General features: G+C 38.9%; 1 protein-coding gene across 4 annotated transcripts in view; it reads left to right on the top strand.

Annotated features, from left to right (window-relative positions):
- Positions 1 to 27,461, top strand: part of Mctp2 (multiple C2 and transmembrane domain containing 2) — a 279,955-nt gene that overhangs the window by 172,492 nt on the left and 80,002 nt on the right. For all 4 annotated transcript variants that reach the window (XM_037198675.1, XM_037198670.1, XM_028880331.2 and 1 more), the window contains 4 exons: positions 499 to 601; positions 2,200 to 2,302; positions 24,725 to 24,826; positions 26,085 to 26,159. In XM_037198675.1, coding sequence (XP_037054570.1) covers positions 499 to 601; positions 2,200 to 2,302; positions 24,725 to 24,826; positions 26,085 to 26,159 — 383 coding nt within the window. The remainder of the gene's footprint in view (positions 1 to 498; positions 602 to 2,199; positions 2,303 to 24,724; positions 24,827 to 26,084; positions 26,160 to 27,461) is intronic.

Below are 27,461 nucleotides of genomic sequence, written 5' to 3' on the forward strand. Positions count from 1 at the left end.
CAGGTATTCTAAGTGGGTGAGACAATATATCATCGCGGCATTGATTAGCATTTTCCTGAAGATGAGTAATGTTGAGTATTTCTTCACATTTGGTAGTTTGTATGCCTTTTAAGGTCTTTTGCCCATTCTTAATTGAGTTATTTTATTTTATTTTGCCATTGAGTTCGTTTTAAAGACACACAAGGAACTGAGGACCCTTTCACGTGGAGACCTGGGCACCCTCCTGTGAGAGCTGTGATTACTGGCTTTCAGAGTGAAAATTCAGGTGCTCTTCAGTCTGGATCCCTTGATAAGTTAAAGACTGAACACTGGTGGGCTTTCCTCACTTACTGAGTTTTCAAAGTGGATCCAGAAAGCCTGCCGGGGAAGCAGCTTCCCTCCCCCCTGGTCTTCTCTCTTTTCACAATTTTATTGTGAAAGCACACAGCTCTTGTTCAATTTGCAGTGTCCCTTTGGAGATTCATTGGCCTTTGATGGTTGTCTGTGTTCTCTTTCCAGGGAAGAGTGATCCTTTCTGCCTGCTGGAGTTGGGCAATGACCGACTTCAGACACACACCATTTACAAAAACCTCAATCCTGAGTGGAACAAAGTTTTTACATTGTAAGTATGTCATGCTCTGGGATCCAAGGAGCAGCTTTTACTTAGAGAGCAATTATCCCTGGTGTGTGTGGGGAAGGTTGGGGGCTCCTGAGGGGAACTTTTCCACCCAGTTTTATGTGCAAAGAGCGAATTTTATTGTTTTTTCTCTTCCAAAAACCTTTTATCCTTTCATTTTATAGTATGGCTTAATAATAGAAAAGACCATTTGGAACTGTAAGGGACTGTTCAGAGACATTTATAAAGTAGATCTTTTAGTGACTAAATTAATCTGTGGATAGATGGAAGCTTATAGATGTCCAGACTAATCTATTTTGAGGTTAAGAAAAGTTACAAATGGAGTCCTGTCTTAAATTCTAAGCACTTAAATGTTATGATACTATTTTAAATGCATGAAGATTTGTATTCTGTCAGAATCTTTTGGAAAATGCAGATTATCTATGAATCCTTAAAGACTCCCAGTGGCTCCTGGTATTCCCTTCTACCAGAGTGGCTGGCTCCTTTGGACTGCCCTGTGTGTTTCATCAAACTTGGGCATTTAGGAAGCTGTGTATGTTTAGTTTCCCAGCTTGTCTTAGATTTCAAGGTGCCTGCCTGTTAAGAGAAGTCCCTATTGGACTTGGGTGACCTGGTGATGCCTCACCCACTCAAAACTGATGCTTAGTCTGTGCTTAAGAATAGAAAGAGTCCAGATTCGCCTCCTGTGCAATTGATGGTATGCATAGCAAGTCCCTCAATGGTCTAGCAGAAGTGATTTACCTGGAGACACATCAGCCAACTGCCAGATACAAGGGTTTTGACAATAGCCATGGCTCCGGTTTTCATTGTCCGTGGTGCCTGGTTTCTATGCAATATAAAGAAAAGGTGCTTCTAAAACTGCATTTGGGGTTTTTGGTACTTTATGTTTCAACTAGGAAAGGCTTTCTGTGTACCTCATCAAATAATTAATTTTACCACATTTTTTAAAGAAATATTTAAAAATATTTATTTGCTTATTTTTATGTATACATGTAGGTATGTAAGTATGTATGCCTGTGTGAGCTTATGTGCACCACATGTGCATTCAGAAGACCACACAGGCTAGAAAAGGCTGTGAAATCCCTTGGAACTATGGTTATAGGCAGGAGTGAGCTACAGGGTAGGTGCTGGGAACTGAACCTGGGTCCTCTACAAGAGCAGTGACTGCTTTGAACACTTGAACAATCTCTCCTCACATTTTCTCTTCATTGATTTCAAAGGTAATTTTTGCTTTTCCCATTGCAGAGTGACTTTGCAATCCCCTGAATTTTTCCTCTGCTTCCTCTCTCTCTCTCTTTCTTTTTTTATTCTGTTTCTTTAATAGTACCACCCTTGAGTGCACACATGTGTGGAAAATGCCACAGGAAGAAAGTTGACTTCTCCCATCATGTGCACATCTGAATCTTCCATGATGGAAGGTTTGGGAATACAGTCAGTTTGATTTAATTTTTGGAGTTTAATTAAATGGTAGTTTTATACTCTGAGGACACACAGACTTAATTAGTGCAAGTGTTTTCAGATCTTCATGGAGCGGACGTCACTCGTGTGTTTTTGTGTATAATACCTGATATTTCCTCTTTCAGCCCTATTAAAGATATCCACGACGTTTTGGAAGTGACAGTGTTTGATGAGGATGGGGATAAAGCTCCGGATTTTCTTGGAAAAGTGGCCATCCCCTTGCTGTCTGTAAGTCCTTTCCATTAATCAACAATTTGTAAGTCGGAGTTTCCATGGCCTAGAGTAATTTTATCTTTGTCAGTCTTGGAGCTACAATGGAGAGCAGTATTAATTCTTTATATTTTAGGTACAAAGAGACATAGCCTTTTCTGTGTCAGTCTAATATTTATTTAATCAACCAGACATGTTGGCCAATCTTTCGATCCCACTCTCAGACTTCATCCCGTCTCAGGATGGCACTTCCTGTCTGATTTCAAGGGATCCTGCTCTCTGATCAGATTTTCCACAGACTAGTGAGGACTATGCATTGATTTCTTTTTAGTACCTCCCTGTCTATTTCATTAAAGATTAATTGCGGTGACTGCACCTTTGTTCTCAGTTCTCTTAAAGACCCCTTTCCCCAAAGTCCTGTCTGTTATGTCTGTTTTCAGACTTTAAGCATTTTGTGGAAGAAAGTAAAGATATGCCTTGGAAAATCAAGAGGGTTTCAATCATCTGGTTAAGGTCAACAAAGAAGAAAAACATAATAATAATAATAATAATAATAATAATAATAATAATAATAAACCATACAAAATGCAGCAGAGAAAGCATCCCAGAATGCCTTTATGAGAATGAAGGGGGAAAGGTGGCCAATAATTGTCTTTTTATTTATTTATTATTTAATATCCACCTTTTCCCTTTTGATGGGACATTAATATGTATCAAATGAACTTGTTAGAGGCAAGCATTTCAGTTTTCCATCCATTCATAAAATTGGTTATACAGTCGTTATGGGTTCACCAAAATATGAGAGTTGATTTCTTCCCTCACACTTTTTTTCCCAAAGCTATTTGTACATTTTTGTGAGCTGTTCACTCTATGTTCTAACCACAAGCTTCATCTTACTCCCATAATGTTTACATGGAGGGGAACACTGTACCTCTTAATATCTTTTCATCTGCTTTTGATCGCTTGGTTAATTTCTCCCCAAGTTCTCATATCCCTGATGCTCCTCCAAGAAAATGCATGCAGCAGCTGCTGGCTGCTGCAGCCGGCCCCTGCCAAATGCTCTGAGCTCTCTGTGGCAGGCGGCAGTGCTCCTAGAGAGGAGATGGCAGTTTGGGGTCCCCCCCTTTTTTATTACAGCTTTGTCAGATATTCCTGGAAGAATACATGGAGCAGGAATATGGGACACACTTTAAAAGAAGTCTAAAGAGAGATGATACAAAACCAAAGCATCCATCCTTTACAATTCAGTGTATATGTATGTGAGCAGAGTGGTGTTTCTCTCTCTCTCTCTCTGTCTCTCTCTCTCTCTCTCTCTCTCTCTCTCTCTCTCTCTCTCTCTCCTTTTTCTCCTCTCTTTCCTTCCCTCTCCCCTTCCTCTCCCTCTCCTTCTCTGTCTCACTCCTCTCTTTCTTTCTCCCTCTTCCTTCCCTTTACACTTTTTAATAGATTAATCTTCACTGTATTTTATTCATTGACATGTGAGTACAATTTGATAGTTTAGAAACCCTTGATCTTTTTTCTTTGTTCGTAAAACCTCCAAACTTTTGTACATTTGCTTGTTTTTCTGTGGTCTCAGCTTCTGGCTTTGCTTTCTTACTTGACTTTGTCTCTCTTTCTCTCCCTGCTCAGCAGATCTAAGACAGGATGTCCAGTTGCATCAGGACTACTCAATCCTAAGGCTGTTGATGTTTGAAGTTAGAACATGTGTATGTTAGATGGAACTTTCCTGTACATTTTGGAGTGCCCAGCAGGTTCCTATCTTCTCTCTGTGATAGTAGTACTGTTTTCCTCTGCTGTTGTAAAAACTAAAGATGTCCCTAGACATTGGCAAAGATACTGAAGGGTGGTAGACTCCCTTATGGAGACAACAACTGGACTAAACTAATGGATTCTTTTTTTCAAAATATCCCTCCCCACCTAGAAAATTATGGCAAAGACATAACTTATTCAATACCTACTTTAAACACAAGCCAGACTCCGCAGTTGAGTTTTGCAGTGCTGGAACAAGCTGTCCCATGGCCTATCATTCATTCTTTTGTTTAACAAATGCTGATGAAATTTCACTGTGTGGCAGGCAATTTTAGCTAAGAGTGCTCTAATGCTGACCACAGGGAGCTCCCTCTTCCCTTTCAGCTTATATCATGTTTTATATGAGATGAGAATACAGAAAGATAACGAAAATAAAATCAATATCCAGTGTTGCACGATAAAGACCCACCACTGGGACACCAAGAGTATAGGGAAGTGGACCTCAGGTATCCAGGACTACAAGGTGAGAGGTGCACAGGAAAGGATACACTCGAGTGGGAACTCAAGGGGTGACAGAGCAAGCAATGTAAGTATTGGGGAAATTTCCAGGCAGGGGATCGATCGTGTATGTTCACAGGTTCGCTCACAGAAAGGACTTTGCCTGTCAGCTTCCAGAGATGGCTGGGAGGCCAGTGTGGATGGAATGCAGGGAACAGAGCACAGTGGTTTATAAAACAGAAAAGGACACAAGGGTAGGGTAGTGCAAGCCTTGTGGTACCCCGACAGCCAAGCACCAAGGCCTGTGAAGGATTTGAACTTGTCCTCAGGGCGGGATGGGGAACTACAGGTTTACGTCACTTACTAGTTAGTTCCTGTTGCCGTTATGAAACACCACAGCCCAAAGCAACTGGGCCGGGGGCTGTTGGTGCTTATTTCAGCTCACAGTTGTGCATTTTGGTCCATTGCGAAGGAAAACGAAGACAGAAACTCAAGGTAGAAACTTGGAGGTAGAACTGCAGTAGAAGCCACCAGAGGAGTGTAGCTTATTGGTTTCTTCCTCATGGCTTCCTCAGGCTGCTTTCTTGTAGCATCCAGGACCACCAGCCCTGGGATGGCATTGTCTACAGTGAGCTGGCTCCTCCCACTTCAGTCATCAATCATCAATCAAGAATCTGGTTGGAGCATTTTCTCAGTTGACATTCCTCTTCCCAAATGACTCTAGCTTGTAACAGGTTGACATAAAGCTTGCAGGACACATTATTTATTTGTTTTAAATACAAATAGCATGTGGTACAACCAAGAGAAAGGCCCGGTTTAGCAGGCTCTGCCTTGCAGAGTAGCCCTGCCAAGGCTGTAATCCTCTTAGTTGCCTTGGGGACGCCGGCGTGGCACTGGGTGCAGCCTCTGCTGCTGCTGTCCATGCGACTGATTTGATTGAGATTAATTTTAATTCTCTGACTGATAGATTGGGAAAATGACCAAATCCTAGAGTAGACCTGTGTGTTCTTGACATCAGGTGGTCCACCTGCAACAAATTGACCTTTTCAAATTAATTTATTTTCTAATAGAATGTAGATTATAAATGTGATTTCTAAATGTCATGACTCTCATTATGACTGAAAATTATAATCCAATAATTATTTAATTTATTGTTCTATTATCAAATAATACTGAACTGTACTTGGGAGGGTTTGTTTAAAGATATGACCATTTAGGTGTACATTTTTTTTTTGTTTTTTTCTTTAGTTTATATCTCTCGAGGGATGCATACCTGACAAGTTCAGTGTCATTAATAGTCTAAATCATTAATTTTCTAATAACTTAGTCTTTCACACTTAATTTTGGAAATTTATAAATTAGGAAACAGGAGCACAGAAGTGACTCTGTACTGTAGCTGGTTAGTAAGCAAGTTTTTAATGTAGACAGCCTCATGTTGGAGTCTGACTCTCCGAGTTTCTTAGACAGCCACAGTGAACACCCATTGAGCATCGAACCATTAGGAAGGCTAGGGATGTGTTTGCACGACTGTGATATGTACAGTTAGGGCTGGCCAGAGAGACATGGTGGTAGGAGAAGTGCAGGAATTCTTGGGAGATATCTGTACAGTCGGCACAGAAAATGAAAAGTCACAAATGCCACAGGAAAGGAACAAGATGCTTTGATGGATTACTGTTTGAGACAACATTAGGAAACAGGGGTTTGAACTGGCTCAGGAAGGAGTAGCTATCGTGACTGTGGATGGATGGGAAAGTCCTCTAAAGCAGAGGACCAAGCTGAGAGGTGCAGGAGAATGTTCTCATTGCAGGAACAAGGAGGGGCTGGGTGCCTTGGTCTCGGGATCAGAGTGGGGAGGGTAGAGGGGCATTGGATCTGTCTGTTAGCAGGGATCCAGGATGGGTTTGGAATAGAAGCAGTGACTGTAGAGTACTCCACTAGGACCACGGTGTGAGAATATCCCAGAAGATTTGTTAAATATCCAAGAATTGAGCATCAGAAAAATTGCTCAAGGTTCATTTTTTTTTATTTCGTAAGAAAAGGGTTGGTTCCTGCTTTTATTTTTTTCAGTTAATGTGAAAGAATTAAGAAAGGGGAATCTATGGTACTAACTAGTTACTTTACAAGAGAATTAAAACTTTATTCAGTGATGCATTATTTTAGCTTGGTCTGGTCACACAGGTCAATAATCCCAGAGACTTAGGCTGAGGCAGGGGAATCACAAGTTCAAGGCCTACCCAGGATGCATAATGAGTCATTGCCAGTCTGGGCAATGTATGGAGATCCTGACTCAGCATAAAAGGAGAACTGGGGATAGAACTCAGTGGTAGAACACTTGCCCAGCTTGGAGAAGGTCCTAGGTTCAATGCTTCATAGGACAAAAATATCAAAACATATTTAAAAGCAATTTTGATGAGCATATTCATAATTGAATGGGGATAATTTTGTGCAATTGTCTTTTCTTTACCTAAGGCACAAGCTAAAGTTCCACTTACCATTTGGTGGTGTTCTACTTAAGGATGCTAATGGTAAGATGATAAAACACCATAAGCAAGGTTAACTCAACTATAGCTTTTTTAAAAAAAAATTGCCTTTGTGTTTTCCTTTTTGAAATTAAAGTATAATTTCAACATAACCATTCTCTTCCCTCCTTCCCAGCCCTCCCATGCTCACTATAGCTTTCCAATCAGGGTGAAAGTACTACCTGGCAAGTGGGTCATTTAAATATTCAAACACTGAGGCTGGGGAGGCAGGTCAATGGTTCAGAGCACTCTCCTTTCCAACAGCCCCAGTTCAATCCCCAGCACCCACAGAGTGGTTCACAACCACCTGTAACCCCAGTCCTAGGGAATCTGATATTTTCTTCTGGCCTCTGTGAGCACCAGGTTTACCTGTGATGCTTAGACATAATACAGGCAAATTACCCATATACATAAAGTCAAACAAATTAAAACTTCATACATTAAGATTACAATATTCATTGGTGCTAGTGAATTGTTCAAGGCATATGTATATATATTCAATATATCTGAATAAAAGATCCAAGGTCAATGAGCCATCCTCGCATATGCTTAATTTCTCTTCAGTTAAAAACAAAATACAAAAATCACAGGGCCTCCTTTCTAGGCCATCTCCATCCCTTTGTTTCAGCTGCTGATCCAACAGAAACACTTTTCACCAGGGATACCCCTGACCTACTGCCAGTGGCCACTGGCTGGGACCCAGGTAGGGGATTTTAACTATCCTTCCTGTTTCCCACCCCAATCTCTGCAGACTTACTCTTGATCCTGTAGCAGCCAGCCTGCAGAAAGTCCTCCTCCTATCCTCCCTATACTCTCTAGGGACTCTGCCTGTTGGTGAGGACCCTGGTCCTCATAGCTCTTTCCTGTAGCTCCTCTCAGCCCTTCCTCCTAGCCCATCTGCATTCCTTTGTGCCACCTGTTGACCTACAAAAGCACCTTCTGCCAGGGATCCCACAGCCACCTTAGTGGTCTAGGATCCAGAGTACACAATAGCATCCAAAGAATGGAATACCTACCCAACAAAGACAAGACCAGATAGCCACACCAAGATATATCTCAAACATCAAAAATCCAGATAGATAGATACCAGTGCAAAAACCCAAGCATGAACACCTGAGACAATATGCCTCCTGCAGAAGCCAGCAGCCCTACTGGAATAGGCCCCGAGAAATGCAATTGAGCTGAAGCATGAGGCAAGACCTTAAAAACAGAAATGATGAATATGTTGAAGACCTTTTAAAAGGATATGAATAAATGCCCTATTGGTGACCATGAAAATAGAAATAGTTAAATGAAATATTGAAATCCCTTGAAGACATGAAAGTAGAAATAAAATCACTAAAGAAAGCTCAAATGGAAATAAACTGGAAATGAAAAACTTAGGATGTCAGACAAAAACCTCAGAGGCAAGCCTTACTACGAGATTATAAGACCCAGAAGAAAGAATTTCAGTCAAAAGAAATATTAAACTTAAAAAAAATCTAGACACAATACATCCAGAAGCTCTGGTCCATTGTGCAATATATACCGAACCTATGAATAACAGGGATAGGGGAAAAAGATGAAACGCAGGTCAAAGGCATAGAAGAAAATTTCTCAATATAAAGGAGATGCCTATGATGGTACAAAGAACAACATGGAACACCAAATATACAGAACCAGAAGCGAAATTACTCATGAAACTCAATAATCAAAGCATTAAAATACAGAACTTATAAAGGATAATAAATGATGCAGGGTAGAAAGACCAAGTAACATATAAAGGCAGCACACTAGAATAGTAAAACCCTGAAATCCAGAAGTGCCTGGACAGATGTTCTACAAACTGAGAGCCCACAGATGCCAGCCCAGATGGTGGTACCCAGAAAAACCATCAATCACATTCAGATGGAGGGGGAAAAAGTGAAAAAAATGTCATAATAAAACCAAATTTAAGCAATTTCTATCTACCAATCCAGCTCCACAGAAGCCCCTAGTAGGAAAACTTGAGTCTTAATAGATTAACTATACCCAAGAAGATACAAGGAATAAATAAATCCATGACAGCAAATCAAAAGAGTGGGAAAAAACCCACAATGTAACAATAAACTAACTGGAATCAATAAAAATAGCTCAGTGAAAACTCTCTATTAATATTAATGGTCTCAATTTCATCAATAAAAAGACAAAGACTAACATTAGAAAATAGAATCCATCCTTCTGCTGCATCCAAGAAACACACATCACCATCAAGGATAAATCTCACCTCGGGGTAAAGGGATAGGAAAAGATATTCCGAGCAAATGGGTCCAGGAAGAAAGCAGGTATAGCCATCATAATATATGACAAAATAGACTTCAAGCCAAAACTAATCAAAAGAGCTAGGGAAGAACATTAAATACTCATAAAAGAAAAAAATACATCAGGAGGATGTTATAATTCTAAGCATTTATTCATGAAACATAGGCTATTCAAGTTCATAAAAGAAACACTGCTATAGCTAAAGTTTCACATTGACCCTCACACAACCATGGTGGGTGGCTTTAATACCCTACTTTTACTGATAGACAGGTTATCCAGAGAATATTAAACAGAAAAATGCTAGAGTTAAATAATTTCATAAAGCAGGTGGACCTAGCAGATATCAACAGAACATTCCACTCAAACACTAAATAATATAATTTCTTCTTGGAAGCTCATGGAGCCACATACTAGGACATAAATCAAGTCTCAACTGATATATATCTCAAAAATCTTAAAATAACTCCAACCAAGCAAGAGAAAGACTTGTATAATTTTAAACTTTAAGGCATTGAAAAAAGAAAATGAAAATGACACCAGAAGATAGATGTTTCCATGCTCATGGATGGGTAGGAGTAATAGTGTGAAAAAGTCATCCTACTAAAAGAAATCTACAGATTTGATACAATCTCCACCAAAATTTTAGCACAATTCTTCACAGAGGTTGAAAAACCAATTTTCGACCTCATATAGAAACACATGCACACAAACAGGATAGCTCAAACAATCCTCAATGATAAGCACTGCTAGAGGTATTACAATCCTATATTTCAAGTTGTACTATAGAACTATAGTAATAAAACCAGCATGGTATTGGCATAACAAAGACACTGATAAGCATAATTAAATTGGAGATATAGACATGAGTCAACATATTATAGATACCTGACTTTTTACAAAGAAGCCCCAAAAATCACACTTGGGAAAAGACAGCACCTCCAACAAATGGTTCTGTTCAAACTGAATGGTGGCGTGTAGAACACTCATCCATGGCTGATGGGAGTGCAAACTTGTACAGCCACTATGGAAATCAATGTGACAGTTTCTTAGGAAGCTGGGAATAGATTTACTTCAAGATCCAGTTATACTACTCTTGGGCAAATACCCAAAGGTCTCTACATTATACTTTAGGGACACTTGCTCAATCATGTTCATTGCTGTTCTATTAATAATAATAGCCAGATATTGGAAACAGCCTAGATGTCCAAAAGATGATTGGATAATGAAAATGTGCTATATTTATACAATGGGATAGTTTCTTCCAGGTACAATGTGACTGATACACATAATAACTCACATAACTGTGGCAACATGCATAAGGTCTACACAAGTTCAAGGCCAGCAGTGAGGAGAGGAAGTGGGCCGAGGATCCAGTCCCTAACCAAGAAGCTTTTTTGCAATTGATACCTGCTGGCAAAGGTGAAATCAGTTTTGTCCAATGGAGTGTCACTGGGTGGTAACCATACTCTAGGGCAGGTCCCAGTCCCAGGAGTAGTTAGATAACACAAAACAACTCAATGATGTTTTGGTAGTTTTATTTCATTTTGCATTTTTTGTCTTATTGATCTTTTGTTTATCTTGATTTGTGTGTGTGTGTGTGTGTGTGTGTGTGTGTGTGTGTGTGTGTGTTTATGTGGCCTTTTGTGTTTTTTATTTTGGGGGTGTTGTTTGTTTGTTTGTTTTGATTTTTTGAGACAGGGTTTCTCTGTGTAGCTTTGGCACCTTTCCTGGAACTCACTCTGTAGACCAGGCTGGCCTTGAACTCACAGAGATCTTCCTGCCTCTGCCTCCTGTGTTCTAGGATTAAAGGCATGTGCCACCGCCACCTGGCCTGTTGTTTGTTTTTTGAAAGAAAGAGAGAAGTAGCACTCAGGTGCGTGGGAAGGTGTAGAGTATCTAGGAGGAATTGGAGGAGAGGAAAACATTACCAAATATATTGTTTGAAAAAAATATTTCAATAAAAAAGCATAGTAGTTAATAAACTGGACACATAGATATGCAAAATTCTTTACTCAAATACAACCAAGATCATTTCAAATAATTGTTAGAATGCATCATAATTTGACATCTAATACTGGATCCTTTTCTTTTTCCTTTCTAATCCTCTCATCGGTATCATAGTAACGCAATGGATGACAGTAAACACTTTTCAGCTTTAAAATATTTGGGGCCATTAACACTATCTCCTAGCAATGAGGTTTATTTACTATTTATATCTTCCATTTACGTGGACTCAGTGCTCTCAACACCAGGCCAGCCTCTCCTCTAGCTTAGACTTTCTTTTTCAAATGTAGTTGCTCTCTAAAATCATCTACTGGGCCAATTTAAGAAGAACACAAGTTGCTTTAGTTGCTCAATCTGTGCGGAAGCAATCAGGTGCAGCCATCTTAGTATTTGACAAAACAGACTTCAGACAGAACTAGTTAGAAGAGCTAGGGAAGGTCACCATATATTCATAAAAGGAAAAACCCACCAAGAGGCTATTGCAAATCTAAACGTTATGCACTGAACACAGGAGTGCCTAAGTTCGTTAATTACATATTGACTCCTTTATCATTTTCTAATAATAAAAGGCATACTTTTATTATTTTCTAATAAACCCAAATGAAAATAACTATCTCAGCTCAATGAAATGTATTTTGGAACAAATTTGACTCATCTTCATATGCAAGTGCAACCCTTAAGGGCAAAACAACCTATGACCAGAAATATGGCATCCATGCTGTCTTATGGAGCTGCAGTGTTTTAATGAAACATGTATATGTGCTGTGCGGAGCTGTATCCCTAACAGCTTCACTTAAATAGCTTTATGGGACAAATTTTCTGTAATTAGTTGTACCAAATAAATACCATACAAATCTCCACTTGCATTTTCAATTAAGTATTCTTTGCAATATTTAATTGCATGCAAGCCCCTGTAATGGGGCTACATGAAGTAAGATACATGGGCAGTCATGGTTTTTGTTTGTTTGTTTTAAGATTAAGATGGAGATTTTTAGCCGCTAAAGTAAATAATAGTGAAAATTAGGATTTCATTAACAAGTTTATGATCAATATAAAAATTAGAAGTGACATGTTGCCAGGATTTGGCTTTGGAGTGTAGATTTGGTCCATGAACCAACATGTTCAGTCTTGGAGTAGGGGGTAAATAAAATGGAGAAAAGAATGCATCACTGGGAGATTATTGGATAGATATAAAGAAGACTTGAATTCCAATGTAGGGTGATAGAGGTTATTTTCTTATGTATGTGTGTATATCAGAGCAGAGTATGTGCACGTGAGTTCAAGTACCCAGATGCTAAAGGTGTAGGATTAATTGTGGCCACCTGACTTGGATTCTGGGAACCAAACGTGGATCTTCTGGAAGAGCAATGCATGGTCTTAACCACTAGCCCATTTCTCCAAATATATATATTTTCATCTTTTAGCACAAACGTTCCATTCTTCTTATCCCCTTCTCCAAGCATACATGTTAATTGAAATAAGGTGAAAAGTCAATTAGCTCTGCTCTGCCCAGGACCAGGGCACTGTTAACATTCTGGGGTTTTCATGAGCCATATGCAGCATGGCCAGTGAATGCATTGGGTCAAGTCAGTCAGGCTGAGGAAGTGAGAATGCCTAATGGGCATTTCTCAATCTCCTAAAACAAGAAGCTGGTGAGTACAAGGTTGAGCACATCACACAGAATGGCAGATCGTGAATACATTGATTTTTTTCTATTAAATAGTAAATATCTTATACATTAAGTCAAAGTAAAATCTTACTTGCTCCTGCTTTGAGACATCTCAAATGTGGTGATATAAAGCAGGAGCATATAATGTATAGATGTAATAACATACATGTCAGATAGATGATGTATAATTCATTGTTGTAAGAGTTCAAAACTGGATGAATTATCACTCAGATTATACAAAACACAGCTCTGCATGTGGGAAGATTTCAGATTTTATTTTGGAGCAAAAATATTTTTAAATTTGCAAGATTAGAATAAAAATGTATATCATCTATTGAGCTTTAAATACTTAAAAGTATATCATGGATTAGGATTACAGCTTAGTGGGAATTTGATGTCCCATCATTGTCAGCACTGAACAATGAAGCAGAATGAACATGGAAGCTCCAAACACAAACAGAATAAAACAATGCTTCATGGTTCGTAAAGCTTCAATCCTGTAAGGCTGTCTGTAGCAGGCACCCTGCATGCTGCTTTTGAGCATAAGAGTTCTGAGCAGGAGCATCTGGAATCTTCTTTTCATCTATCAGCTGATTACTAGATAACCTTTAGACACATTAAAGGTGTAATTCTCAAACTTTAGACAATAAAAAAATCCATGTGATAGGTGTCTATGTCTGCAAGACACTAGAAAAACATCGTGCTTCAATGCCCACTGAACATGTTCAAATACTGTTGACTTGTTCAGGATACCTCAGTAGAGTTCAAAAAGACAGAAATTGCACTATGGTCAGAGAACCAAAATCTCCTTTTTATATGTTAGCAAAGAAGAAAGAAAGAACTATCAAACTACTTGGCTCCAAAAGAAAAAAAAAAGCAACTCTAAATTAATCAATGCACACTCCAAGACTGCAGTTAGAGGGTGCTTAAAACTGGAAACAACACTACATAACACTACATAAACCTATGCATACGGGCTGAAAGTATAATTTTAACTTGATTGGTTTAGTAATTAAACCTAAAGGTTGCATATCATTTAGAAAACTCAACAAAACTGAATAAGACTAAGAAAACTGGAAAGGAATTGATAAAGAAAGACACCACCCTCGAAGTAGGTTGAGCAGTGTAGCTCAGTGACAGAATACTTGCCTAACATATGAAAAGTTACGAGTTATCTACCAGCACTGAGGCAAAAGGAAATAAAACACAAAATGTGAAAGAGTATATGCAAACAGTGGTGCTGTGGATATGATAAATCCAGGCACGAGTACACCCTTCAAAAATACTTATGAAATTGACAAGCCATTTATAGCATTAAAAAAAAAGAATTGTAGTGAGAATGGGAAACAGTAAACAAGATGCAATTATGAATACAAGCACCGATTCTTGATGAGGGACCAAGAGAGTAGGGATGGCTGTAGAAGAAGACGTGAGATGGCTTGAGTCATGCTATGAAGATGTTTACTCTCTCCAAAGGAACTGTAAGGATAAGACAGTTCCACACCTGGGATAATGCATTGCTAAAGGAGCAAAGAAAATTATTTTTAAAAGTATAATTAGAGGAATTGGATATCAGATAGTGAATATGCCACTTAGTGAAAATGATTGGTTATGGAAAGTTTAGAAAAGTTTTCAAAAGATTCTAACCTTTTCTCTGTGTGTTTTCTTCTCTTGTTGTGAAGAAAATAGCATATCAATTGTTTACTGAAGTTGTTTTTCTTGAGTCCTAAGGAGATGAGTAATGCTAATGCCATTTAAATGCATTAAGAACATGAAAATTGGAAAATGTATTAAATTTTTCCTTGTGATTAGAATGAATAAGTCACAGCAAGAAAAAAATTTAAGAAAAAAGAAAATTATGTTCTTCTTGTATATCAGAAAGGCTCAACACATTAGAAAGCATACTGTGTAATTGATAACGATGACATATTAAAGGTGGAATGTTCCACAGCAGTATCACTAGATGTGGAAGGGGTACTTGAAAAAAGCCTACTCCCATTCCTGATTACAGACAAAATAATCCAATCAATTAGCAATCATATTAGTTACCTTTTTGTTACTGTGACTAAAATATGTGACATAGACAAAGGAAGGAAAAAGTAGTTATTTTGGCTACTGGTTTGAAGGTTTCAGTCCATAGACTCTTGGCTCCAGGCACTCTTAAACAAAACAGAATGATGGTAGGTGTATGTGGTGGTAAGAGCTTCTTCACTATGTCTCACTGTGGAAGAGGAGGAAGGGAGGAAGACACAAATGGGAAGGAAAAGGAGGAGGAGGCAGCAGCCAGAGGAAAGATGTTCCCTGTTATCTACTTCTGCTGGTTAGATTGTGAAATTCAGAACCTCACATTATAGTTCAACCAGCTGGAAAACAAGTGCTTTACATCATGAGCCTTTTGTAGGAACACTCCATATCTAAACCATAACAATAATTGAAGACTACCCTACCATGAGTCCCAGTGTCTGCCCAAAGCCTCAGAACCATGGCTGTAATACCACAATATTCTTTCTATGCCTTCCTCTTCAAAATGAAAGTAGTAAAAGGGCCTTCTCTACAGTATTGTTTAGGAACTTCAACAGGCTGAAGTTTATGAATTAACTAGTGAGAACATAAAGCTTTAATATCGGCTACAGCCAATCCAAAATTATATGGGGAAAAACCATTATGTACATCTTAACTAAGAAATCACATTTTAAAGTGTTATCATATAATTTCAGATATCTGTAAACATAAATAGTTAATAAGTAAAAGAATATAAAAGGTCAGTAAGATACATATTAAGAAAGCAATAGCAATAGCTATATTAATTAGAAAATTAAAAACACCAAAGCCTAAAATAAAATAAACAAGATATGATGTCTAAGATCTTTGTAAAGATATTCTAGAACTTTAGTGAAGGACTTGATAGAACACTAATTAGGGATCATTTAACATTAAATCTGAAGCATGAAGTCGCTGTGTAAAGGAAAAAAAACTTGGTAAGTGGTTCTGGGAAAATTAGCTGCTTAGGGAGTTAGGGTAAAATATTCCACTAAGCACAATAATAATTTCAAGATGAATTAAACACTGAACACTTAAAAGAATGCAAGCTCTTTTTATTTCCTCTTGGTTAACATCAGAACTAGTTGATCAGACCTAATTGTTGAAGACCACACACACTTCCCTTGCAAGATGTATCAAGTCGGAACTGAGCTGGAAGCTGTCAAGGTGCTCCAGAGCCTTCATGTTCTAGAAAGCATTATGCAGCCTGCTGCAGACCAGTAGTGTTACACAGCTGTGAGCACTGTGGACTATAATATCAACCTGTCAAGCCAGATGTGCTCACTGTTGGAGTAGTGGCATGACTGTTATGTTGGTAACCAACTACGTTCTGATTGTACTTAAGACCCATTTCATAATTCCCAGTCCTGGAGCTGGTGGGATCAGGATGCCTTCAGAATATAATTAAACCCACAGGAAAAGGCTACTTCTGATCTTAATGATAAGAGAAGCTTCTCTTTGCAATGAAATATAGTAAGTGCAGAGATGCTGGATGCTCAAGGTTCTGAGAATAAGTGATGTCTGGGTATACAGTCCTAAATAGGTAATTTGTGCCACCTCCATTAAAGCTGAGTGGACATCGCAGAAGTGGGAGCAGAAAGAATGTGAGAGCCAGAGAACAGGAAGTAGGGCAGTGAAATACTGACTTCTACGTGTGACATAGACGATGTAGTCATAATCTCACAGCAGTTACATTGGCCTTTACAAGACTACTAGATCTGTCAATAGTCAATTAGGGATCTGAGAGGGGCCCATGTACTCCTACCCCTCCATGCTTAACTATTGGATACCAATGGATTATGAGATGGGCTGTGATTGTGTTTGGTTGTATTCACTGGCAAGCCTACCATGCTTCAATGGATATTTCCAAACCTGTGTCAAATGTGATGCTTATGAAACTCAGTGAGTATTAAAACCAAACCCAAACCACTTTCATATGTGGCGAAGGTATTTAGTGGGAGGGTGGAAGAAAAAAGGATGTGATTAAAGTAAGGCAGGACAAGGTTAGTATAATCAGAATACACTGAATATATTTATCAAATTGACAAATTCAATAAAAGTTGTTAAGAAACTGATAATATTAAAAGGAAGTCCTAAATGTGCAAATGGAAACGAAGCAGTAAGAGAAAATTCCTAAGATCCTCAGATGTCAGCATCAATTACCATGCTAAATTGAAAAACAAAAAGGTGAAATGATTAAAAAAAAAAAAACAAAGGAAAACAGAATGATAGCCTATAAAGAAATGTTTGTGGCCAGCACGTATTTTCTTTAATTACTGAGTCTAAGGTAAGTCAACCTGGAAGAAAAGTTAACCCAAAAGAGAAATCCTCATAGCACAGAGATGGCCTATCTAGTTATGGTCTCGGTAGTTAAGAATGTAGGACAAGTTGGTGTTGCTAGAGAGCTTCTCTCCAGATCCCACCAAGCCCCACAGTCCCACAACCCACGTATAAAATAATCACTCAGGTGCTTGTACTACTTATAAACTGTATGGCCATGACAGGCTTCTTGCTAACTGTCCTTATATCTTAAATTAACCCATTTTAATAAATCTATACCTTGCCACGTGGCTTGTGGCTTACCGGCATCTTTACATGCTGCTTGTCCTGGCGGTGGCTGGCAGTGTCTCCCTTCCTTCTTCCTGTTCCCTCAATTCTCCTCTCTCCTTGTCCTACCTATACTTCCTGCCTGGTCACTGGCCAGTGTTTTATTTATATAGAGCAATATCCACAGCAAGTTGGCAGATCAGGGATTGAACTACTGGCTTCTCATGTAACATAGCTGAGGTTTTGCAAGTTACTTAACTTCTCTGTCTTTGACTCCTTATTGCTGATATGAAGCTAATTCTTACATGTATATTGTGAGGATAAGTGAACTTGTGAAAATGGAGCAATTAGTCCTTGCACACAGTCAACTGTCATATTCCTTTACCTTGTTTTAGCAGTTTAAATGATTAATTTAACTATGATTAATTAAGCAGCAGGATTGCCAAATCTGGTTAAGAGTTTTCATTATCGAATGGAGAAAAGGGGTGCCTTAAAATACTGTTGGAAATAGTGAGTTGGATAAAAATGGTTCAGAATGTCATATACACACACCTTGTACATTTATAGTCTAGGTATCCATTTTAAAGAGGCAGCTAGGGCCCACACAAAAAAAGTAGGTATGTATAGTCACACAGACACAGAATATCAGAAATGGGAACTGAGTATGTCTGTCTGCTTTCATAAAGTAGTCTCATTTGTTTTCAAAAGTGTGTATGAGGCTGAGCAGTGGTGTCGCATGTCCCAGAGCTTGGGAGGCAGAGGCAGGTGCATCTCTGTGAGTTCCAGGCCAGCCTGGTCTACAGAGCTAGTTCTAGGACAGCTAGTGCTGTTTCATCAAGAAACTCTGTTTCGGAAACAAAACAAAACAAAAAAGTGCATATGAACCAGAGACCTGTTTATTTCTCCATGGTAATATATTCGGGACTAAAGAAATTGCAGGAAAAAGACAACCTTCTTCACTGGGAATGTAAATCACTTAAGAATTTCAAGAAACCAACCTGGCAAAGCTTGTTTAAACCCTATAATTAGCCACCTCCCATGACTCAGCAATTACACCAAGGGCCTGTAGCTTGAGAAATGAATGCATGGTACTCACAGGTATCTATCAACACTCCTCACGGCCTACAAGGGCTAGAGACTGGTGAACTTAAAGGACTATGACACATAATTCATCAGAGCTAATTAAGAAGAACATACTTTCAACCAGGGTTGGAGGCACAGGCCTGTAACCTCAGCTACTTGGGAGGCTGAGGCAGGAGAAGGGCAAAATTCAAGCCCTTCTTTGGCTACAGGATGAACTCAGTTGCCAAGCTAAGCAATTTAGGAAGACCCCATTTCAAAACGTCAAAGAAAAAGAGCTGTGGGGGTTGGGGGATATAGCACCGGTGGGAGAGCACTAACTAGTCCAGGCTATATGAGACCCTGCTATTACCAATATATTAGCACATATATCTATGCATATGTATACATGCATAATTTCTGTGCATACAAATTAAGTCAATCAGAGATAGATAATATTAAACATATGCCATCTATTTAACAATTCCTGTTTACTCCCTACTGTGACTGACTGTTGTTAATGTATTTCACCTCGGAGATAAGTAGCATTGTTATTTACATCTTAAGAATTAAGAAACAAGGACAGAGGAGCTAGGTAATTTAAATGAAGTTATCCAGCCAGCCTTAAGCAAAGTCAGAATTATGAACTCAGTTTATCTACCTCTAGGGTCTACCTTAGACAGTGCCAGTCCTGTTTTAATTTTTTTAATTAAAAGTTTAGTATAAAGAAATCATAAATAAAAAAGATCACACTGAAATTATCCAGACCCATGGTGTATAAGAATACATTTGATAGTGTAAATGTAAAATCCAAGGTAAAGCTCAGAATGGGTATCTAACTGTTTAGAAACTCATTAAGATGAATGAACTATCTTATTTATATAAGCAACAGAAATAACAATTTACATTATAAACTACAGGTGCATTTTTTTTCTTGTGATACTTTTTGTGTGTAAATTTTCCCATAACTTAGGATCCTCTGTGAAGCCTGTGTGGAAATAGCTCCTATTTTAGGAACAGTAGCTGTGAGAAGCCCTAAGTATACCAGGCTTCACGTCATTTCTCAAGTTCAGTTCTGGGTTTGATTCCGGTGCAAGACTTGACTGCCTCGGAGAGATGTAATTGTCGTGACAAGGGTCAAGGAGGGGCTTCTAGGCTCCTTCAGCTTCCTAGTAGCTGATCTCTCTTCAGGACTCCTGGAAATCTTCACCTCTTCTGCTATTTGTAACTCAAATCATTGGACCCACACCTGATTCTAAGCTGCATGAAGAATGTGAAATGCCATCAGATAAAGTGTACTAATTACTAATTGTCCTCTTGCCAAGTCATGTGTCTCTCCTTGTCATGTTTTATTGGTGGTTATTTAGCTTGTGCCTCCGCTGGGCTCAGCTGCTGTACAATGCTGTGCCGTGGCCACAGTCTTTTTCTCCTTCTTTCTTCTTCCTCTTCATCTTCCTCCTCCTTCTCTTCCTCCTCTTCTTCTTCCTTCTTCGTCTTCATCTTCTTCTTCATCTTCTTCATCATCATCTGGAGTGGAGAATAGTATTTGATACACGAAGCTAATCTATATCCAAATGTTCTGCCTTTTCTAGTTTGAAGGTCAAACAGTGATGGAATCAATATGAGTTTTTACTTGGGATTTTGATCTTAAATGCATGGCTTTCCTCCTTAAGCTCTCCCATGGTTTTATTTCTTCATATCCATCCTGATTAACATTGGTAACATATTACATCAAAGAGTTTTATGGTGAATCACAATAAAGATAATTCTTGTTTGGAAAAATGCAATTGGGATTTTTTTTTTTTCTGTGTGTCCTCATGTGCTATAGTATGTTACAGTCAGGTTCTGTTTTTAAAAAATATTGAACAGAGTATTCCTCTGACTCAAAAGTTTATTATCAACTTTTAAAAGCCTTTCATATTTACAGTGCTTAAGAATAAGCAGAGATAATTTTATTTTATGTAGAAAAATGTTAGTTTAGGCTGGGCGATGGTGGCGCACGCCTTTAATCCCAGCACTCGGGAGGCAGAGCCAGGAGGATCTCTGTGAGTTCGAGGCCAGCCTGGGCTACCAGGTGAGTCCCAGGAGAGGCGCAAAGCTACACAGAGAAACCCTGTCTCGAAAAACCAAAAAAAAAAAAAAAAAAAAAAAAAAGTTAGTTTAAGGATTATTATGATTTTCTTAACATGGTAATTTTAAAGTTTAATTTGTTTGCAGTTTTATACACACACACACACACATACACACATATATACTTTTCACACACATATAAAATTATGTACACACACACATCTATATCTATATCGATATAGATATAGATATACATGTAGTGGTATTTGCTTTGCCCATGACCTTGGGCTATAGGGCCCGAAGGAGGCGGTGCTTCCTGCCTTTGTAAGTGACCTCTTAGAAGGAGAGGGAGAAGGGTCACATGCCCTTTCTCCCTGCTCCTGCCTGTGAGGTGGATTGGCTCTCAGTCAGATCAGAGGACGCCTTCAGCTGTCTACTCCGTTCTGTATTCATGAGTGTATTTCCTCACTTTATATCTTAATTAATCCTGTGGATCGATCATTATCTATGTATCACACTCACTGTTCCCATCTCCCTGCCACCTTTCTGCCATTTCTTCCTTCCTCGGCAAACATCTATCTCTCATTTCCTTTCTGCTCCTTTTGATTGTGGCCCACCAAGATTCACCAGCACCATCTGGGTGAGGTTGGCATTGAGACTGTTGCTTGGAGCCTTGTGGGTTCAGCAGAGGGGGCACAACTACAGGGAGAGACTTCTCCTGCCCCAGAGTCTGTCATGGCCACATTTCCGAGGGGAAGTGAGGCCGTGGATGTCCTCCATTCCTTCACTGTGCCTAAAGACTGGTTTGACAACATAACTTTTCATAATTTTTTTTCTTTAATCCAAAATCTCAAATTATTATTTAGTAAGAGACTTCCTGTTGCTTTTAAAATATTTGGATAATTACCAGAGTTACCTTTTTCCCATGCTCCAAACAGATGGTTTATATCTCACACTGAACTGAAAGGAAATCTAAGGTAGAGAGAAATGCCCATTTTTAAATCATGGAAGTTACTATTGCTAGTTATCGAAGTACCTTCCTTATATATGAAAGGTACTGTTCCTAATTATGAAAGGTATTTTCTCCTAGTTATGGTAAGTACTGTTATAAACTAAGGAGGAATTCCAGAAGGAAGTATTTCTAACTATGAAAGATGCTATTCATGTTTATGGGAACATTGTTCCCAGTTATGCAATGTATATTCCTAATTAGATTATATATGTGTTATACTGCCCTGTGAAGATGCCTTGAATTATGGTCTAATATTATCCTTGTTGCTGATAAAGTTGAGTACAAAAAAAATTATGTAATAAACCAGTTCCAAGATTTTATCTTACAGAAATGAAGTTCAATGTGTTATCTGGTAATTTCACCTAAGAGCCTTAATTTGATGGAAACTCAGTCTTCCCAGAGGGTAGCACAGAAGACTTCTATAAATGAACATGGGACCCCCCTCTTTCTGTCATGAATTAAAAACTGTTGCTTATTTCTGGCTGGGGAGACAGGGCCTTCAAACCTTATCCTAGACTTTAGCTCTCATACCTAGAGACAAAAATTCACAGAGTCTCACTTCTGAATGTTCTCTTGACTGTGTTTAATTTTCCAATTGAATAAAATTGTTAAAATTTTAATGTTAGAAATAATATTCTATTTCTCACTATAACGCACTACAAATCATGAGTATAGCCTTAAATGTGTAATGTACATGGGTAGGATTCATCTAACACCATCATGTGGGAGTTGGGCAGACGCAAATAGCCTTTCAGATTGACTTTTTAATCCTGTATCCAAGTGTTGACAGTTCAGTTCCACAATAGAACTGGAAAATATTTTCCAGAATGTTCTCTTCTGTTTTAGTGTCAGTATTTACTGTGATACCACATGTTTAAATCATTGTAGTTGATTTTCATTTTCAATATTACATAGCAGTAAAGAAGAGACATATGTAAAATAATATCACCAAATCATATTGGTAGCTACAAAATGAAGTTATAGACTTCATATAGTCTTAACAACAAAAATTAAATACTTTATAAGGCTATTTCTGTAAATATAAAGTTTCAATGAAAAAAATGAAGAAAGAGGTGTGCCAAATTCCTCCTTAATTTCTAATTCAGGAGAAGAATTGTGATATTTATATATCTTTGAAAGGAATTGGGTTTTTATATTTATAGTCATCAAACTTAAAATTTTTATGTTCCAACTTAATTTGCTATTAAAGTAGTAAACATGACTATATTTCATTGTATTTCTGGCTTTGATGATACCTTTAATGTTCCTGTGTGGACTCTGAGTTTTGCTGACACAATGCTAGCGACATTGAGTAACAGGAAATCATCATTTACTGAATTAAAAAAAAAAGAGAGAGAACCTCCCTCTTCTATGAAATATTTTTATATGGATACTTCTTGTTCTCCTACTGACCTTCCCTCGCCCTTAAGAAATCATGGAAATTTTAAGATAACATTACAAGAACTGAGGGCTGAAACAAAACGGAGTTGGAAGCACTTCAGCTTGGCAAATTGACATGCTGTTTTTGTATTTATGTCTTTCAACTTTAACACCGACAATTTATTAAGTGAGACTCTATGCCAGAGCGGAAGCTCCGAATCCTGTTTGGACACCGTTGAGGAAGGAAGCCGGGACTTTATGGGGGCACCCCCTTCCTCTCAGCCGCTGACCAGGAAAGCCATCTTTCTGTATGAAAGCTATTCAATCTGAGAGGTGGGGTGCTTCGGGAAGGAAGATGACCTCTCCCTTGTAAAGTGGAATTGCTGTTTCCCCACCGTGACTTACTCAACTCATGTCCACCAGTGTTTATGAGAACACTTGTGTGAATGATTGTAGTGACAGCAATAGTCATTTAAAATATGGCTCAGATTCCCGGCCTTCCAATTTTTTTTCAAGTTATTTGAATTATCAAGCATTACAGTCAGAAACTAGCAGACTTGATAAGCCCAGGTTGTGCTGAGGCCCTTTGGAGTGGACTACGTTTCCTAAATGCCAGAAGTTTCATCAAAATCCACCATGGCTGTGTAGGAAAAGCATGGCTGCTCTCAGTCTGAAGACAGAACAAGGAATTCTACAGTTAGCGTGCTTTCACGGGAGCCAAAGACTTTCTGAAATGCCATGGGAGGTGCTGTTTGCTGAGATGCCATGTTTGCTGGGAACTGCAGGCAGGTAGCACAGTGAGAGGAAGTGCTGAGGAGTGCTGGATGGAAGGAAGCCAGGGGGACTTGGTACTGTCAGAGACGTGGACGTGCAGGCACTTTGGATATCTTGAATGATTTGGGATCTTGACTTCAAATTCAGCTAGGTTTTGATTTAATTAATTTGAATTTTGTGGGGACCAGTGAACCACTGATAGCTTCATAATGAAAATTAGCTCCTTTATGGTTCTTTAATCATTTTTGAGAATGATTTTATAATTAAAGTAAAATTGCTAAGAAAAGAGAGCTATTTTCTTCCCATGTTAGCATCTTTTTTTTTTTGGTTTTTTGAGACAGGGTTTCTCTGTGTAGCTTTGCACCTTCCCTGGACCACGTTAGCATCTTGTGTTACTATGTTGCATTTGCCAGCGCTAAAACTTCACCAACAGCAGTATGGGGAAATGGAATCTTCATAATTTAGGAACAAAAGCTTCCTATCATTATGACATGATTTACACCTCTAGGTTTATGTCAGCATGCCACTTTGAGTCAATGGTTGTTACTTTATCTTTCTATCAATTATAATACCACTCTAGAATTAAAAGTTGACCGATCTTTCATTTAGTACCTGCCTAATACTTGCTTCATGTGTAATCATATAGTAGTAAAAATGAGACCAATATAAAAACAGTAAGTAAATTATCCAACCATGCTAGTAGATACATAATGAGTTATAAAATACATTTTTACAGAGGTCAAAAAATTAAATACTTAGTCAAAGTTAGTTTTATTTTTCCCATTTAAAATGCAAAGAACATTGACACTAATACGTACTTTGTCTTTTATTCCTAACAGATTAGAGATGGACAACCAAATTGTTATGTGTTGAAGAATAAAGATTTGGAACAAGCTTTTAAAGGGCTTATTTACTTAGAGATGGACCTCATATATAATCCAGTAAGTGCCCTCAGGATGTCCCCCCAGCTTCTCAGTACCTAAAACACATGGCACTCAGCCTGTGTAGTCTCAGATCAATGTCAAATATTTCAGAATTGAAGCTGGAGAATGGGTGGTGGTGTGTTTATACCTCAGTCATAAAATCCATGTTGAATGGTCCAGGTTTCAGATAGTTGAGCCCGCAGGATTGATGAGGTTTAAATTCTCAGTAATCTAAATGTCAAGGAAAAAAATTAAAAATAAAAGAAAAAGTAGCCTTTGTTTATCTATATATACATACATACATACTTTGTATATCTATATGTCATCTACTGATTACCCAAATATATGATACATTATACATATAATCCATTCTATAAACATAAATTTTATGTTATATGTAATCTACATATAATATCTAGCATATCTGTTTCATCTATGATATGCAAGCTGTGTGGTCTTTAAAACAATGAGTATCATAGATTTTATATCTCTACAGTCTCAAATTCTCGGTAATGTTGAAACTGGGAGACGGTCTTCAATATAAGAATGTGTTCTCCCTAGTCCCTTCCTGTTCCACTCCAATAAACCGTCTCTGTAGTTTGCAGGAGAGGTGACTCGATCTACTGCTTTCTTCTGGGAAGCACTTGCATATGGATTAGATGGAGATTATGTTATTCAGCCAAGACATGAGTGCAGTCGCAGGGGAAAATATGTTGGTTAAGGGCTACAGTGAAGGTAGATTCATGTTTCAGTTTTTGAAGTTTTCCCTCATTCTGCTGGCTTGAACAAGTCAGTAAATTCCCCTGGGGCACAGCTTTACCCCTGTAAACGAGCTAACACGGCCCATTTGCTTGTTTTTTCAGGTCACTGGAGGTAATGAGATTGTCTGTGGAAATGTTGTTTTTATGGACTGAGAACTGTCATTCCTGTTTTAGGTGCCATTGCCAAAAGTTTAGTTCAAAATCAGAGGAGAAATTTTTGTCATTCAGTTTAGCATGAAAATTTATGAAGCTCGGTGTCTGTCCTGATTTGAAGTATTTCTGTGGGTTTATCCAAATGGTGACGTAACTGTCCCTGGTCCAGCCTGACTTGCCCAAGGACCCTGATGACCCTGGGACCCTGAAAACTGGCCACGCATGACAGGACCCACCAGTTTCTGGTTCCGACCCATGGCCTGTGGGTTAAAAGGTCTCATTTTCTGTGATCTTCTCAGCTGCTCGGGAAGAGAAGGAAGTCCCTGTGAATGCTGTCCTTGTAACAGCCATGTTTTCCCCAGGTCAAAGCGAGTATCAGGACCTTCACTCCAAGAGAAAAGCGCTTTGTGGAAGACAGCCGCAAGCTGTCCAAAAAGGTAGGTGGTGCCCACCAATATGAGTACATTCAGCACTCAGGAGCCAAGCATGTCTAGTCATGGCTGAATTCCCCTTCACTTCTCTCCTCTCCCACTCCTTTTTGATTTGGACTCCTCATCTCTTCATTTCTTTCTCTGATCTTTTCTCTCAAAATAGGGCTTCAGCCAAGTCCATGAGGAGAGGCTTAAAACATACCCCTGGGAGGGAAGAGGGGGTGGGCACCCTGCAATATTCTCTAACAGTACACATGGAGCAGACAACCTCAAAGTCTTTGTTGACCCTCTTGCCTCATACTGGTTTCTCCTTTCCCAGCTGAAGGCAAGCGCTGCTCTCTGTTTGTTCAGGGGGGTAAAGGAATTTCCCAAGGGACTGAGGAAGCTTCTAGCCTCAGATTCACCTAGCTGCTCCCTGTGTCTAAATTTAGGGTGTGTGTAGGCATTTTACCCCGTATTGAATTAGCTGTCCCTCTGTTTGCCCATCACCCCTGAATTCCTCTCTTATCAGTTCAACAAAAGGTAAAGATCTAGGGTGAGGGGGAGGAACTTCATATTCAAAAAGAAAACTCCTGACCTCTGCGTTTCTTTCTCCTGTGTCCCCTCCCTGTCCTCTTTAGATAGAGTCCAGGATTTCAGTCAGGACCCATTGTTCCTCTTCAGTGGTGTAACAAAGAACAAAGTGTCCCCCCTTTAAAAGTGTTTATTACTTCCACGGCTTCCTCTGCGGTGAGCAGCTGTGCATGACACAAAGCAGTTAAATATAAAGCAGTCTTATCTTCCTTTTGTTTCCCATGAACTTCTGGGCCGCCCTCACTGGGGAAAGGACTTAGTCTTGTGGAGGGAAGTAACCCAGTGTTTTGTTTTAGTGCCTTAGCATTGAGTGCAATAGTCATCGTGTGTAATCTGAGTAAAAGTCTTCATTTTTATTATTATTATTACTATTAGTTTTTTGTCTTTTGCTCTGTTTACTTGAAAGTTAAAACCTAAGTGGAGGTAGGCAGGGTGGCAGCCTTGCAAACAAATCAAAGTACGGTGCTTCCCGCTGGGAGAAAAGACATTTCCTTTAGAAAACGGCTTGGCCACTGGGGTGGTGTTGGCTTTGAGAGTGGAGGGGGAATCTGGGGCCAAATTCCCTGGGTGGGTCAGGACCCTCCCCAAGTACTGCCCTGGGGTAAGCACTGTGTTACTCTAGAGGGTCATAAACTTGAAGTTTTACTTAAGAAACAAATACTCAAAACCAAGTCTGGAACTCTCACAACCACCTGTAAGGTTAAAAACAATGACAATCCTTTTGGGGAGGAAGGT

This window comes from Peromyscus leucopus, chromosome 1, assembly GCF_004664715.2.
Source record: "Peromyscus leucopus breed LL Stock chromosome 1, UCI_PerLeu_2.1, whole genome shotgun sequence".
Classification (NCBI taxonomy): domain Eukaryota; kingdom Metazoa; phylum Chordata; class Mammalia; order Rodentia; family Cricetidae; genus Peromyscus; species Peromyscus leucopus.